At 52.8% G+C, this 16198-nt stretch overlaps 2 protein-coding genes across 2 annotated transcripts; both read right to left on the reverse strand.

The window, feature by feature from the left end:
• Positions 1-10198: 10198 nt before the first annotated feature.
• Positions 10199-12175, reverse strand: LOC146427308 (uncharacterized). The gene is made up of 2 exons (XM_085082653.1): positions 12152-12175; positions 10199-11292 (listed from the first exon to the last, which is right to left on the reverse strand). Exons 1-2 carry the CDS (start codon positions 12173-12175, stop codon positions 10636-10638), a joined length of 681 nt encoding a protein of 226 aa, XP_084938779.1. The 3' UTR covers positions 10199-10635.
• A 1634-nt stretch (positions 12176-13809) lies between these two features.
• Positions 13810-15976, reverse strand: LOC146427309 (uncharacterized). Its single transcript, XM_085082253.1, has 2 exons — positions 15927-15976; positions 13810-15467 (listed from the first exon to the last, which is right to left on the reverse strand). The coding sequence occupies exon 2, from the start codon at positions 15450-15452 to the stop codon at positions 13941-13943; it is 1512 nt and encodes a 503-aa protein (XP_084938379.1). The 5' UTR covers positions 15453-15467; positions 15927-15976; the 3' UTR covers positions 13810-13940.
• Between the last annotated feature and the right edge of the window lie 222 nt (positions 15977-16198).

The following is a 16198-nucleotide window of genomic DNA, read 5'->3' on the forward strand; positions in this document are numbered from 1 at the left end:
AAAACCTGGCCAAGCAAAGCCAGCCTGGGGCTTTGGGTGCTGTTTGGGTTGTTGGTGGCATTGGTGTCAAATCCCGGGACAGGATAGTTTGAGGTGAACAGAATCCCAGAATTCCTGAGGTTGGAAAAGACCACCAGGACCCTCGAGCCCAACCTTTGACCAATCCCCACCCTGTCACCCAGCCCAGAGCACTGAGGGACAATCCAGGTGCTCCTTGGACACCTCCAGGATGCTCCAAGTCCTCCTCGCCCTCCCAGAGGTGTTTTGGTGATTTTCTCTTCTTATTTTACTCAGAATTCTTCAATTCAAAGAATTGATTTTACTCAGAATTCTTTGATTTAGCTGGGACAAAGTGCTGCCGTTTCTGGAATGTTCCGGAAACGTCCCAGCGCTTCCGGAATGATTTCAGGGATGACGAGACAGGGATGAAGCTCAAGAAAGAAAAAAAAACGCAACAATGTGACGTAGGAGAGACTTCCAACCTGGATTTTCCCGTGAATCATGGGTGAACTTTGCTCCTCCATGCCTGGCTGGAAGTCATGTCCCTCTGAGCCACCAATGACATCTCCTGGTGCCATAAAGGACAGGAATGTGTCAACGCCAGGGTGGCATCAGGGATTAGGAGTGAGGCACGAGGGATTTGGGGTGATGCTGCGCTGACTCACTGGGATCCCTCAGACTGCTCCACGAGCTTTGGTGTCCCAATGGACAGACAGAGTGACCCCAAAAATGGTTCCCTGGCTGAGGCTGCAGTCAGGCAGCACTTTTAGGGGTTTTTGGCCTCGTGTGGGAGGGGATTTGCTGTGGTGTGAGAGAGCAAATCAGATTTTTTCAGGTGGGAAAAATTAAAAACAAAAAAAAGGGTGTCAGATGTGAATATCAGGAAACAGAAATGTCTGAGGCCAGAGGATGGCAAATCCCCCGTTCCCCAGGAGATGATCACAGCTCTGTGAGGTGTGGGGTGAGCAGCAGGGCTGGCGTTCCCCGGTGGTGACTGAGGGGGTTTCACCAAGGATCTGGAGCGTTTATGGGAAATTCTGGGATGTTTAAGGGAAATTCTGGGATGTTTATGGGAAATTCTGGACTGTTTATGGCAAATTCTGGACTGCTTATGGAAAATTCTGGGACTTTTATGGAAAATTCTGGAGTGTTTATGGGAAATTATGCACAAACTCGGTGTTTGCACACCTGGCTCTGCCTGAGCCCACCTGTGTTTGTTGTGAGCAGCACAGGAGGGAGAAGATTTCCCTGGGATTTTTCTCCACAGGGATTCAGCAGCGCCTTTGGTGACAGAAGGTGGGGACAATTCCCTGCTGGATTTGGGATTTTTCTCTACAGGGATCCAGCAGTGCCTTTGGTGACAGAAGGTGGGGACAATTCCCTGTGGATTTGGGATTTTTCTCTACAGGGATCCAGCAGTGCCTTTGGTGATGGAAGGTGGGGACAATTCCCTGCTGGATTTGGGATTTTTCTCTGTAGGGATTCAGCAGTGCCTTTGCTGCTGTGATTTGGTGACAGGGGAAGGTGGGGACAATTCCCTGTGGATTTGGGATTTTCCTCTGCAGGGATTCAGCAGAACCTTTGCTGCTGTGGCCTTGGTGGCAGGGAAGGTGGGGACAATTCCCTGCTGGATTTGGGATTTTTCTCCACAGGGATTCAGCAGAACCTTTGGTGACAGAAGGTGGGGACAATTCCCTGCTGCATTTGGGATGTTTCTCCACAGGCTGTGCCTTTGGTGACAGGGGAAGGTGAGGACAATTCCCTGCTGCATTTGGGATTTTCCTCTGCAGGGATTCAGCAGAACCTTTGCTGCTGTGATTTGGTGACAGGGGAAGGTGGGGACAATCCCTGCTGGATTTGGGATTTTTCTCCTCCGGGATCCAGCAGAGTCTTTGGTGACAGAAGGTGGGGACAATTCCCTGCTGGATTTGGGATTTTTCTCTGCAGGGATTCAGCAGAGCCTTTGCTGCTGTGATTTGGTGACAGGGAAAGGTGGGGACAATTCCCTGCTGGATTCCTCCCTTCCTGCTTCCCTCCGCAGATCTGCGCGGAGATAGAGCTCCATCTCGGCAGAGACTCCCTGCCTCAGCTCCCCAGGCCCTTCCCAAATCTCCTTTTCCACGGTGACACCACCCGGGTCTCTCCGGCTCAGCCGGGAGCGTGGGTGAAACCTCGGATTGCTTCAAAAGGATCCACACCGCAGATTTTATCTCCCCTTCCCGCAAACGCTCCCAGCCAGGCTCAGCCCCAAACCCTCTGGTCCGGCTGGGTTTGCAGCCCTGGTGGCACTGGGTGGGTTTGGCGCTGGGGACAGGGCTGGCAGTGGCGCCGCTCGGTGTCCCTCGTGTCCCCAACCGCGCCGTTCATCCCTGCAGCCGCGGACCTCACACCTGGCGATGAGGCTCCTCGTTATTTTAATTAAGAGTGGTAAGAAAACGAGGCGCTAATAATAAGCTTCTCGTTCCTTTCAAAGGCTCAGCTCAAAACCTTGGCTAATTAAATATCTTGTGCATTACGCTGTGCTGTTCTCATCCCACAAAATCCCGAAGGAATCAGAGTGGAGAATCCTGGGATGGAGCCAGGGATGGCTCTGGGGCGATGGGAAATCCAACAGCTGATTTTCAGGGATGTCTAATATTCCTTTTTCCCTTTTATATCTGCAAAGGAACTCAGGATTTTTATTATTTAAATCAGTTTGAATCTTGGGAGGAGCTGGAATGTTTTTTCTCATTTGGGAAAGACACTGAGGAGCTGGAGAGAGTCCAGAGGTGGGAATGGAGCTGGAGCAGCAGGAGGAGAGTCTGGAGAACTCCTGAGGGAGCTCAGAGAGCTCAGCCTGGAGAAAAAAATCCTCAGGGGAGATCTTCTCTCTCTCCAGCTCCCTGACAGGAGGCTCAGGTTGGACATGAGGAGGAATTTCCTCCTGAAAAAGGTGGTCAGACCTTGGGAGAAGCTGCTCAGGGAGGTTTGGATTTCCATCCCTGGAGGTGTCCAAGGAACACCTGGATGGTTTGGATTTCCATCCCTGGAGGTGTCCAAGGATCACCTGGATGGTTTGGATTTCCATCCCTGGAGGTGTCCAAGGAACACCTGGATGGTTTGGATTTCCACCCCTGGAGGTGTCCAAGGAACACCTGGATGGTTTGGATTTCCATCCCTGGAGGTGTCCAAGGAACACCTGGATGTGTCCCTCAGTGGCCTGGGTTGGGGACAAGGTGGGGATCAGGCACTGGTTGGACTCAATGACCCCAAAAGGCTTTTCCAACCCCCAGGGGTTTGGGATTTCCTCCAGGGAATATGGATTTTTTGTGGGATTTTCAGAGCAGGGAGAGTTCCCTCACCCAAAGGATCTCTCTAACCCCAAATTCTCCTTTCAGAAGGTACTTGGAGCATGACGTGGTCCTTCCTCCTCTCCTATCTCCTCCTCGTGGAGATCAGGGATTTCCAGACTCCCCAAACAGAGTCTGCTCTGCGCTGCCAGCCAGGAGCAAATCCCAAACCCTTCCCGAGGTGCCTGCGAGGGTCTGAGGCTGAGAGCCAAGGCTGGCAGAGATGCTGATCTGCACCTCCAGCCCCAGACGGCTTCGGAAATCAGCCTGGCAGGTGCCAGGGATCGCGGGGCTGAGCCATCCCAGCCGCTGGAACGCCACGGGAAGGGGAGGAAGCTGCGGAAAGCTTCTCCCCTGAGCCCAGCCAGGCTCGGGAATCGTGCCAGAGACAAGGAAAGGCAGCGGAAAAACACCAGGAGAGCAGCGCGTTTGATGAGCTTTAGGTTTTAATATCACACCTTTGCTACCGGAGGGAGGAGCAGGGAATGGGGAGGTCGGAGAAATCCCAATTCCACCGCGCTAATGCCGCTTGGGGTTGCCAGGAGGAGGGAAGGGGCTGCAGGGGTGAGGCAGGGCCTGTCCAAGCTCGGGGACAGGGTGACACCAGCAGCTCGGCGTCCTTCACTTCTTCTGCGGCGGCCACTGCATGGGCTGCTTGATCTGCTGCTGCTGCTGCTGGCACGGGACTTGGGCCACGGGCACCTGGGTGGCTCCGGACCCCGCCGGGCACTGCGGGGTCAGCACCACCACCGGGGTCACCTCGGGCACGGCCGTCACCTCGTGGCAGGTCAGCCCCTCGGAGCCGTGGCAGGAGCGCTCGTTGTCGTGGCACGAGGAGCTTCCGCCGTGGCAGGAGGAGCTCTCGGAGCTGTGGCAGCCTCTGTTCTCCCGGGAGCACATTTTGGATCGGCTGGAGAGGAGGTTGGAACGCCTGGGGAGGAGAGGAGTTTGGGGTTAGATGCGGAGTGGTGTCCCTGCTCTGCTCTGAGGTCAGGTCGCCTCGCTGTGCTCCTGAGACAGGGTTTGCCTTTCTGCCTGTTCCGTTTTCCCAGTTTGGGGATTCATTTCCACAGTCCTGGATTAGCCTTCTGAGCCTCTGCAGCAGCCCTGGCCTCTGTTTCTGCTGGGCTCCTTGAGCTCTTTCCCTGTTTTCCCTTGAGCTCTTTCCCTGTTTTCCCTTGAGCTCTTTCCCTGTCTTTCCTTGAGTTGTTTCCCTGTCTTTCCTTGAGTTGTTTCCCTGTTATCCCTTCAGCCATTTCCCTGTTATTTCTAACAGAATAATTTCTGTTATTCCCTGAGCTGCTTAATTCCCTTAAGCCATTTCCCTGTTTTAGCTTGAGCCATTTCTGTTTTTCCTTGAGAGATTTCTGTTATTCCTCCAGCCATTTCCTTGTTATTCCTTGAGCCATTTCTGTTATTCCCTGAGCTGCTTCCCTGTTTTCTCTTGAGCCATTTCCCTATTCCTTGAGCCATTTCCCTGTTTTCCCTTGAGCTCCTTCCCTGTTCTTCCTTGAGATTTTTCCCTGTTCTCCCTTCAACCGTTTCCCTGTTTCCTTGACCAATTTCCCCGTTTCCTTGAGCCATTTCCCCATTTTCTTGACCCATTTCCCTGCTCCTTTGCTCTCCTGGGATGTCTCAGGGTTGCTCCCAGAGTTCCAGACCCTCCATGGGATGCTGGGATAATCCACACCAGCGTTTCGAATCCCAAAACCTCCAGAGCCAGGACTGGTGGCAAAGCCCCAGCAAAACCCATCCCAAAGGTGCCCAAAATGAAGATATTCCTGAGCTTTCCTCCCTCCTGGTGTCCCCTGCTCCCTCCAGGCACAATTTCCTGGGCATGAGGAAAATCCTCTGTTCATCCCAAGGATTGCTGGGATTTCAGGGAGGAAAAGACATCCTGCAGATCCTGCTGCTCCTTCCTCTCCCAGCTCAAATCCACCTTCTCTGGTCTGTCCTAAATTTCTCCAAGGACTTTTTAATCCTTTCAGCTCCTCAAAGTGTTTTTCAAAGGAGCTCAGCGAAGGAGCCAGGCTTATAAATGCAATTAGAATTCCCAGCTTAACCCCGAGGTTTCTCAGGGAAGATCCCCAAATCCCATTATTTGCTTTCATTAATTTCCAATTTGTCCTCTGGACAGCGGAAAGCACCGGAATAATCAAAATATAACTACAGGTGATGAATTTAGCCTCTCAGCGCTGGCAGCCCTAATTTTTGGGAGCACAAAAGAGCCCCAGCCACCAGGGATAACCCCAGGAAATGCCCTTGGAGCAAAGAGCAGGGAATTTTCATCGGAATTAGCGGTCAAGCAGGGACTCACCTGAGCTGTGGAGGCTCTGGAGGAAGAGTGGAGCTGAGTGGATGAGCTGCTCTCCCCTCTCGGGACTTTTATAGGGTTCCCAAGCCTCTTCCTGAAAATGCAATAACCCCCTGGGGAAAAATGACCAAAGGTATTTACACAACAGCCCCGCCCTAATTACCCAGCGCCATCAAAAGCTCCTTCCACCCGATTTTTTGATTGACTTGTCAGGCTCTGGATTGTCTTCTTCCTCGTGTTGCAGGATAATTGCAGCCTGGCCGGGCTGGCTGGGAGTGAAAAGCGCGTGGGCGGCTCGGCTGGCTCAGCCTCGCGGCACGATGAGTTTTTGGGGTTGCAAAACGGGTGGCAAAGGTGGTGAGTTTTGGGGTTCCTGTCCTGCCGAAACCTCTCACCTGCAGTCTGGCAGGAAGCAGAGGTCTCACCTGGGCTTGGTGGGACTGAGATCTTGTGGGGAAACCTCACAGTTTTTGGGTTCTCGCCGTGAAAAGTGGCGAATTCTTAGAAAGTCCTCGTTGGATGTGCTTGGAAATCATCTCTAGAGTTGTTTTCACCCTGTGAGATATCTGCAGGCACCAGGGCTGAGCTGAGGGTCTCCTGTCCCTGGCAGGGCGTTTCCCAGAGGAACAAAACCAGGAGGATGGAATCTGTGGCCACTGAGGGTGGCTCTGGCTGGACAGTGACCTGGCAGACCCAGGTGGTGGCACAGGGTGGGTGGATCTGATCCACCTTGGCTTCCGCCAGTGAATTCCCAAAAAATTAACGAGTTTTGCTCAGCATGAGGAAGAATTTCTTCCCATGAAAGGGGCAGAACCCTGGAATAGCTGCCCAGGACAGACCTCAGTGTCCACCTCTGGAGTCATTCCAAAGCCACCTGGACGTGTCCCTGTGTCACCTGCTGCCATTCCAAACCCACCTGGACGTGTCCCTGTGTCACCTGCTGCCATTCCAAACCCACCTGGACGTGTCCCTGTGTCACCTGCTGCCTTGGACTGGGACATCTCCAGCTATCTGTGACTCCGTGATTCTGTGATTTCGTGATTCTGTGATTCCATAATTCCCTGATTCCATAATTCCATGATTCTGTGATTCTCTGACTCCATGATTCTGTAATTCTGTGATTCCATGATCCCATAATTCCATGATTCTGTGATTCCATCATCCCAAAATTCCCTGATTCCCCACCCATGTCCATCTACTTCCCACCCAATTTTACAGCCATTTCACCGTCACTGTCACCGTCACCACCAATTTCGGTCGCTGACATTTTCCCTGGCCAACCCCAACATTCCCCACACAGAACCTCTCCTTGAAAAGATCCCTTTTTCTAACATTTTCCTCATATTTTACTCTTTTTGATTTGCCAGGCTCTGGAGCAACGACGGGAAATCGCCGCCGACGGAAGTCGCTTGTGCAAACCTTGCAACCGTGAGTAAGCTGTGAGTAAAACTCTGGGTCAGAGACCACGACCTGCTCTCCCCACGCATCCCGAGCTGCGCCGGCTCTTCCCCGGGGCTGGGAGCACCGGGTGGTGCAATCAGGGGTGCAACCACAGCTTCGCAACATCCCCGGGTTCTCGTTTTCCCTCCCATTCCCGGCCTGACCGCGGAATTCCAGCAGGAATTCTGCATTTTCCATATTTTTCCCTCATTTTTTTCCTCATTTTCCCCTCATTTTCCCTCATTTTCCCTCATTTCCCTCGAGGACCTACAAGGTTTTGTGGCACAGGGATCACCTGAAGCCGACAGGTGACTCCCAATTCCTATCACTGAAATGACGGATGGAGTTTCTCTCCAGAGGCGCCAGTTGGCGACTTTCATCCCTCAGCCAAATCCGTGTTTGCTGCTCAGCCTGTTCACCACCAGCTTTGGTCTGACAAGCAGCGACAGGCTGGGATGAGTCCTGGTTATCAGTTTGGGATGAATCCTTGTTATCAGACTTTAGGATGAATCCTGATTACCAGACTTTGGGATGAGCCCTGGTTTGTTAGACTTTGGGATGAATCCTGTGTTTTTAGACTTTGGGATGAATCCTGTGTTTTCAGGCTTTGGGATGACTCCCGGTTATCAGTTTGGGATGAATCCTGATTGTCAGTTTGGGATGAATCCTGGATATCAGAGGTTGGGATGAATCCTAGTTATCAGTTTGGGATGAGCTCTGGTTTGGGATGAATCCTGATTGTCAGTTTGGGATGAATCCTAGTTTATCAGAGCTTGGAATGAGTCCTGGTTTATTAGACTTTGGGATTAATCCTGGTCATCAGTTTGGGATGAATCCTGTGTTTTCAGACTTTGGGATGAGCCCTGGTTTATCAGGCTTTGGGATGAATCCTGGTTATAAGTTTGGGATGACTCCTGGTTAACAGAGTTTGGGATGAATCCTAGTTATCAGTTTGGGGTGAGCTCTGGTTTGGGATGAATCCTAGTTTGTTAGACTTTGGGATGAATCCTGATTGTCAGTTTGGGATGAATCCTGGTTAACAGAGTTTGGGATAAATCCTGGTTATAAGTTTGGGATGAGCTCTGGTTATCGGTTTGGGATGAATCCTGGTTTAGCAGAGCTTGGGATGACTCCTGGTTGTCAGACTCTGGGATGACTCCTGGTTATCAGTTTGGGATGAATCCTGGTTGTCAGTTTGGGATGAATCCTGGTTGTCAGTTTGGGATGAATCCTGCTTAACAGAGTTTGGGATAAATCCTGGTTATAAGTTTGGGATGAATCCTGGTTGTCAGTTCGGGACAAATCCTGGTTAACAGGGTTTGGGATAAATCCTGGTTACCACACTTTGGGGTGACTCCTGGTTATCAGTTTGGGATGAGCCCTGGTTTATCAGGCTTTAGGATGACTCCTGGCTGTCAGACTCCGGGATGACTCCTGGCTATCAGATTCCGGGATGACTCCTGGCTGTCAGACTCCGGGATGACTCCTACGACTCCTGGTTATCAGCTGGGACGAGCCCAGATCTCGCCACCCGCCAGGATGACGAGGATGACGGGATGACTCCTCCCTGCCCTGTTGCGCAAGGAGAGGGGAGGAGATCTCCGAATGCCGAGGATAAATCCCAGCCTCGGCCTCCTCCCAGCCTCGGGCTGAGCTGAGCTCCGGAGAGCGAGAATCAGCTCCGTTCGCAGGAATTCTCGGGAGAATTCCTCCTGTCCAAGCTCTGGGTGCAAACCCACCCTGTTCTCCCTCAATTAAATGTTGAACTTCCCTCAATTAAATTCTCCCTCGATTAAATATCGAACCATCCAGACTCGGGGAGTTCACTTTGAGAGGAGCCTCAAGAACCAGGGAATAAGAAATTGAATTTTCAAATGTTTTCTCTTTTCTTTCTTTCGGGAGGCACTGAAATTTTGGATAAACACAAAGGTTTGAGGGATCCGGACTTGGTTTTCTGGAAGTGTCTGGGAATCTGTCTGAGCTTTCAGAGTGCTTTTTCTCCCTGGGTGAAGGAGAGAAAATCACAGAAATATTAATAATGAAGTGGTCTATTTCATGGTGGTTTATTTTATTTTATTTTATTTTATTTTATTTTATTTTATGCAAATAAAATGATAACGCTGCCTAATTTTAGAATGGAATTTAATCGGGCTGGTGACAAAATCTTGTGTAATTTTCCCCACATGATCTTACAACACTCTATGGTGTGAAGGACCCTTTGGCGTTTCAGGACAAAATATTCTGGATTTTTATTGAGCTGAAAGGACCAAAATCCCCCACGCGGGTGAAAGCAGAACAGCAAAAACCAAACACCACGATTTTATGCCTCACTTCTAAACGCTCCCAGACCTCTGGGCGGTTTTCCTCCCCTCCTAACAACCATCCGGATGAGTTAAACAACCCCAGAGAAAAGTCCTGGAAGATGAAACGTTTGGCAAACCCCACGTCCCAACCGGCACGGAGCCACCGTTCCTAACTCAGGGTCTGATCCTATCGAGAGGTGAGCAGGAGATGGGGAGGAAGCCAAAGAGTTGCCTCATGCAGGAGGCTCTACGTGCTCAGGGTTGTGAAATCCGCGGCAACCTGCGGGACAGGAGGCTGGAATTGCTGCCAGGTAAACAACCTTTCACTGCCAAGGTCACGCCGTAAATAGTAATAATAATAATAATTAATAATAATAATAATCAGGCAGAAATCCCCGGGAGATCTGCGGATTTCATTAATAATTCTCGGTGGGTTCCTGGGGTGCGAACAGCAAGAGGGAAATTTGGAGAGGAATCCCAGAATTCCAGGAGAGTTGGGGTTGGAAGAACCTCTGGAGATCTCCTGGTCTCCTCCAAACCACATCCAGGTGGGTTTGGGATTCTCCAGATGCTCCAAATTTGGAGCTGAATCCCAGAATTCCAGAATTCCAGGATGATTGGGGTTTGAAAGAACCTCTGGAGATCTCCTGGTCTCCACCAAACCACATCCAGGTGGGTTTGGGATGCTCCAGAGGGGGAAATTCCACTCCTTCCCCGGGCAGCTCTTCCAGGGCTCTGGAAAGAAGTTTTCCCTCGTGCTGAGGTGGAATTTTGGGGTTTGGTTTGTGTCCATCGCTCCTTGTCCTCTCCCTGAACAGCCTGGCACTGTCCTTTTGTCACCTGAGCTCCTCTTGCTGTCGGAAATGCTGCATTTTAATCCTATTTATATAAACGTTGCATTTAAATGGGTGCGAAATGCATGAAAAAGGTTGGAAGAATCACTTTGTGTTGTGGAGATTCCTTGAGGATCCTTTCGTGTTTTCAGTGAAAGAGCCAGAAATGAGAGAAATCATCCCGAAATTGAAATTACCCGCAGGCTGTGAGGTTTTATTTTCCAACCCACAACCCCAAGGAGATGGAGAAAAGAATCTTTTCCTGTCTCCACAACACAAACCCCTTTTTCCAGCAGTTTTTGGGGTGCTGTGGTCAGCACAGCCCTGGAGCTGTGCGACTGCAACGATGTTTAAAAAATCCCCATGGTGGCACATTTGGGGACAATTTTGGGATGTGGGAATGACTTCTGTGGGAATCACTTCTTCTGGGCGGGAGGCCAGTGGGTGCTCTGCTTGCACTGCTGGGGCTGGATGGGTGGGACAACCACGGGGCGTTTTTGCTGCACCACCTGGGCGCATTTCCCTCCGGCGGGGCTGAGCTCTGCCCCTGGGAATGTCCCCATCCCATATCCCAGCCCTGCCCCGTGGTACCCTGTCCCCTCAGCCACCCCTCCCGCGGTCAGGGTGTCACCCAGGGGCTCACTGTATCCATACCCACCATACCCACCGTACCCAACTCCTCCTCCCTCGGCGACCCCCAAATCCCCTCCGCGGTACTCAGATCCCCCCAAACCCTCCCCGCCGTACCCCATCCCCACCCCGGGGCCGTACACCGGCACTGTCCCCACCGTGGCGTCCCACCCCGAGGTCACCCCGCAGTCACCGCTGGTGACCACGACGGACCCGTCGGTGTCACAGGGGTAACCCCCCGAGATGCTGTAGGGCGCCGCAGGGACCGGACAGCTGGCCGGCCGGCGGCCGAAGGTCACCGAGCCCTCGCGGCCGCAGGAGAAGGACGCTCGGCCCAGGTGGTTGGACAGAGCGCCCGAGCAGAACCGGCGGTGGCTCAGCGAGATCTCCCGGCTGTAGCCGCGGTTCCTCCGCGAGCACTTCCTCCGCAGGCAGTGGTAGAGCTGGAAAAGGGAAGAAAAACACCCAAATTCTCACTTTTTTGCTTCGTGTTTGCGCTGGGGAAGGTGGGAAAGCCTGGCCAGGGTTTGGGGCAATTCCAGGCTTTGGAAATGAGTGCTGAGCTGTTTGAGAATCAATCATGGAATAATTTGGGCAGGAAAAACCTTGAAGGTCATCAATTCCACCTCCCGCTATCCCAGGTTGCTCCAAGCCCATCTTTCTCAAATCCGAGGGTATTTGGGCTCATTCTGGGATAGCTTTCCTCTTTCCACCTCTGCTTCCAGAGAATCCAAAATCTGAAATACATCCTGAGTCCAAAATCTGAAATGTAAAACCTGAAATATATTTTTTTCCCATTTAGTAACTGCCAGGCTGGGTTTGAGCATCATCCCCGCTCATCTTCACGTCTGCAGCCACAGAAAATGAAAAACGCAGAGGATTTTTTCGTTGTTTCTGTCTCTGAACTGCCGCAGGGCTGATGGATCGAAGTTCCCACCCTGGCTCTGCTATTGCAACCCCAAAAAAATCTTTTCTGGAAGGTGATTGGCCCAGACGCAGAGCTCTGCGGCCATTCTGGGGTTATTAATTAATATCAAAAATTTGTCCTGCGCTTTCAAACCCACAAAGGCTGGGCAGTTCCCACCGCAGACCCAGCGGGGTTTTCACTCTGCTCCTCCCTCTGCATCATCCTGGTGCCTCAATTCCACCTTTTCCCCTGGGAATTGGATCCATGACGGAGCAGGAATCCATCCAGACCCCGAGGAATCGGCTCGGGCAGAGAGGTCCTGCTGCCAGGTCTCGGATAAACTTCATCCCGTGGCCAGAAAATCATAAAATCCCGAGAGAAAAAAGCGGACTTACCGTCTTCAGCCATCGGAAACACATTTAGAAGGTAAAAGTCGGGCGAATGAGGAGCTTTAACAGCCCCGGGAACATTTATATGGCGTTTAACATCTCAGGGAAGTGAGACACCCTCGGGAATGAGAAGGATTTATTTACCGAACTGGAATTTCGGTGTTTGCTTTGACTCCCGATCCCTATCTCCCTCCACACCGCTCATTTCGCTGCTGTTAATTGTTACTTCTGCCTAATGAGCCAATTCCTGTGCTGCTGCCCTGGGCTGCGCAGGGATCTCCAGCCCCCAGCCCCGGGAGAGGTGGGTGGGAATGTGGGAGAAGAATGCGGAGCGAGACTGGGGAGTGTGGGGCAGAGGGGAAGCGAACCTCGCAAAGCTCCGGTGATAAATTGATCCCGGGTGGCTCCAGGGGGAGATTTTTCCGCGGAAAAAACATTTGCATGTGAACAGGAAAGTCGTCAAAAGTGATTGATGGCGGGATTGGGGATTTCCCGAGGGTGCCGGAGGTGCTCTAAGAGGGTTTAGAGACACAAAGCGGAGGTGTGAATGTCCTGATGGTTCAACCCGGCCCGGCTGGATTAGGTTATAATGAAGGATTATTCCTCCAAATCCCTCCCTTCCTTCTTTTTCAAGTCCTCCTGGTTTAGAAAGAGCCCCGGGAGGCTGCTGAGGGCTGCAGGTCACAGATTCTGGATGTGACGCGTTTTAATTCTATTAATGTAAATGTTACAGTTAAATCTGGGTGCGAAATGCTTTTAAAAATGTTGGGAGGAACATTTTGTGCTTCTCCTGCAGGCTGCAGCGCTTCTCAGCTCCCCGGAACTCTGCCGTGGGGTTAGAGAGACCCAGATTTGGCCAAAAATCCTTTCCCCTGGGCAGAAATCCCGGCGTGGGGTGGTGGTGATGCCACCAGAGCCTGGGAGGGAGGGATTTGAGGTCTGGAGGAGGATCTGGAGCTGCCGGAGGGATTTGCAGTTGGTTTTATTCCCTCCCGGTCTGGCTGATCCTCACAGGGTGATTCCCTCTGGGTACACATCGTGGAATCCCTGAGGTTGGGAAAGAGCTCCAAAACCATCGTGTCCACCCTGGGACTGATGTCCACCTTGTCCCCAGCCCGGAGTGCCACAGCCAGGCCGTCCTCGGACACCTCCAGGGATGGACACTCCCATCCTCCCTGGGCAGCTCCTGCCAAGGCCTGACCATCCTTTCCAGGAGGAATTTTCCCAAATTTCCAACCCCAGCCTCCCCTGGCTGTTCCCTCAGGTGTGCCAAGCTGGTGGGGCTGGCCAGGTGTCCCATCAGCTCCGGGGATGTGGTCACTGGGTGGTGGCACCTCGGACACAGCAGGACCTGCCCCGTGCCCACCAAAGGTCCTGAGGTTCCTTGGATTCTGGGCTCTGCTGTTCCTCCCTGATGAAACCCAGGTGGAGAACGAAGGTGCAAAACCTCTGGGAGGATAAAACTGGTGGCTTTGGAGTGAAACATCTCGACAGAGACATTTCTGCCTGCCCAGACCGTGAGGTGCAGGGTGACAATGCAAGAAATAAATGAAACCCCAAAAAAGGCAGCTTTGAGCAATTGAAACATTTATTGGATATAAAAAGTGCCTTTGGAGAAGCAGCAGAAGGTGACCAAAGGGAGAAGCAGCAGAAGGTGACCAACACCAGGAGCACAGCTGGACAGTCCTGGAGATCTCACACCAGGATGAAGCGTCCAGGGAGAGGAGAGGACATGCTGGGAAGGACAGGTGACCACAGGCAGGTCAGAGCCTCAGAACTGGAGATGTCCTGGTTGTTACTTCTGGCCGTAGGGCCAATAGGAGCTCTGCTTGCTCTGGTGGGACATCATGGGGACCACAATGGGACATTTCTGCTGGCTGGAGCCTCCGCCACCACCTCCAGAGCTGATGATGATGGTCTGGCCCGAGGAGCCACCGCCGTATCCTCCTCCCATCCCATAGCTGGATCCTCCACCGCAGCATCCGGAGGATCCACCACTGCTTCCTCCTCCCATGATGATCTTCCCTCCTGAGGAGCCACCGCCGTATCCTCCTCCCATCCCATAGCTGGATCCTCCACCACAGTACCCAGAGGAACCTCCACCACCTCCACCTACAATGATGCTCTTGGATCCTGAAGATCCACCACCGCATCCTCCGCCCATCCCGTAGCCTGAAGATCCACCACCATATCCACCTCCAATGATGCTCTTGGATCCTGAAGATCCACCACCATATCCTCCACCCATCCCGTAGCCTGAAGATCCTCCGCTGCAGCATCCAGAGGAACCTCCACTACCTCCATCGGCTATTATGATCTTGGTTCCTGAGGACACACCACCACCGTATCCTCCACCCATGCCATAGCCTGAGGATCCTCCACTGCAGCACCCAGAGGAGCCTCCACTGCTTCCTCCTACAATGATGCTCTTGGAACCTGAAGATCCACCACCATATCCTCCACCCATCCCATAGCTGGATCCTCCACTGCAGCACCCAGAGGAGCCTCCACTGCTTCCACCTACAATGATGCTCTTCAAACCTGAAGATCCACCACCATATCCTCCTCCCATGCCATAACCACAGGATCCTCCACTGCTTCCACCTCCAATTATGGTCTTGGATCCTGAAGATCCACCACCATATCCTCCACCCATGCCATAACCAGAGGATCCTCCACTGCAGCACCCAGAGGAACCTCCACTACCTCCACCTCCAATGATGCTCTTAGATCCTGAAGATCCTCCACTGCAGCATCCAGAGGATCCTCCACTGCTTCCACCTACAATGATGCTCTTCGACCCTGAAGATCCACCGCCATATCCTCCTCCCATGCCATAACCACAGGATCCTCCACTGCTTCCACCTCCAATAATGCTCTTCGATCCTGAAGATCCACCACCGTATCCTCCTCCCATGCCATAGCTGGAGGAACCCCCACTGCAGCAGGATCCACCTCCTCCTCCACCACCGGAGCTGATGATGACTTTTCCAGAGGAGCCACCACTGCAGCAGGATCCACCTCCTCCACCACCGGAGCTGATGATGACTTTTCCAGAGGAACCACCACTGCAGCAGGATCCACCTCCTCCACCGCCGGAGCTGATGATGGCTTTGCCAGAGGAACCCCCACTGCAGCAGGATCCACCTCCTCCACCGCCGGAGCTGATGATGACTTTGCCGGAGGAGCCACCGCTGCCCCCGCAGCAGGAGGAGCCCTGGGATTGGTAACCTGAGGAGCTCCCGTGGCATCCGCTGGACTGGGAGGACATCCCATGGCAACCTCCGGAGCTTTGTCTGGAGCACATCTTGGGGTGGTGAACCTGCAAGGAACGGAGCTGTCAGAAAGGACAACCTTGGAGATACAGCAGAGCCTCCCCAGCAGACAGAGAGGGAAGAATTCCCAGAATTCCCCACTTGTCCCATCTTCTGCAGCCCCACCAAGATGGCAGCTGTAACCTCCCTCACCCCTGGGAGCTCTGCAGGTCACAGCAGCTCCGGGAAACCTCTGCGTGCGAGAAGGTTGGGAACACTTCCCGAGCTTTGCCCACACGCTCTGACACGCCTGAAGAACCGCGAGGATCCCTCTGGATGTCTCACACTGACTCAGCAGCTGGAAGCTCAGCTTTCGGAGCTCCAGCTGCAGCTCCCCAGTCTGAGGGAAGGAGCTCTGCTGGCTGGTTTTTGGTGGAGCCACCACGGTTCGAGGAACGCTCAAACCCAACTGGTGGAGGAACCTCCCCGCGCAGAAATTCCGGAATTTTCCGTATCCGCGGCCTTACCTTCGGTGCTGGCGGGAACGTCGCGGTGCTCGGCGTTGGTCGAATGAGGAGCCCTGGGAAGGCTGAGCTTTTATAGAGGATTCATCGAACAGCCGAGGGAAGTGAGACACCCTAAGGAATGCTGAGAGATTTATTGACGGCGCTCAGCCTCAGCTGCCTCCGTCCTTGACTCACCTGCAGCAGAGGTGATGCGAAGGAGGTGCATCTTCTGCTTAATGATTCCCTTCCGGGAGCGTTGCTCTGGATTTTTGGGGCAAACGATGTCTCGGGGT

This window comes from Lichenostomus cassidix, chromosome 25, assembly GCF_008360975.1.
Source record: "Lichenostomus cassidix isolate B80296 chromosome 25, HeHo_3.0, whole genome shotgun sequence".
NCBI classification, from domain to species: Eukaryota; Metazoa; Chordata; class Aves; order Passeriformes; family Meliphagidae; genus Lichenostomus; species Lichenostomus cassidix.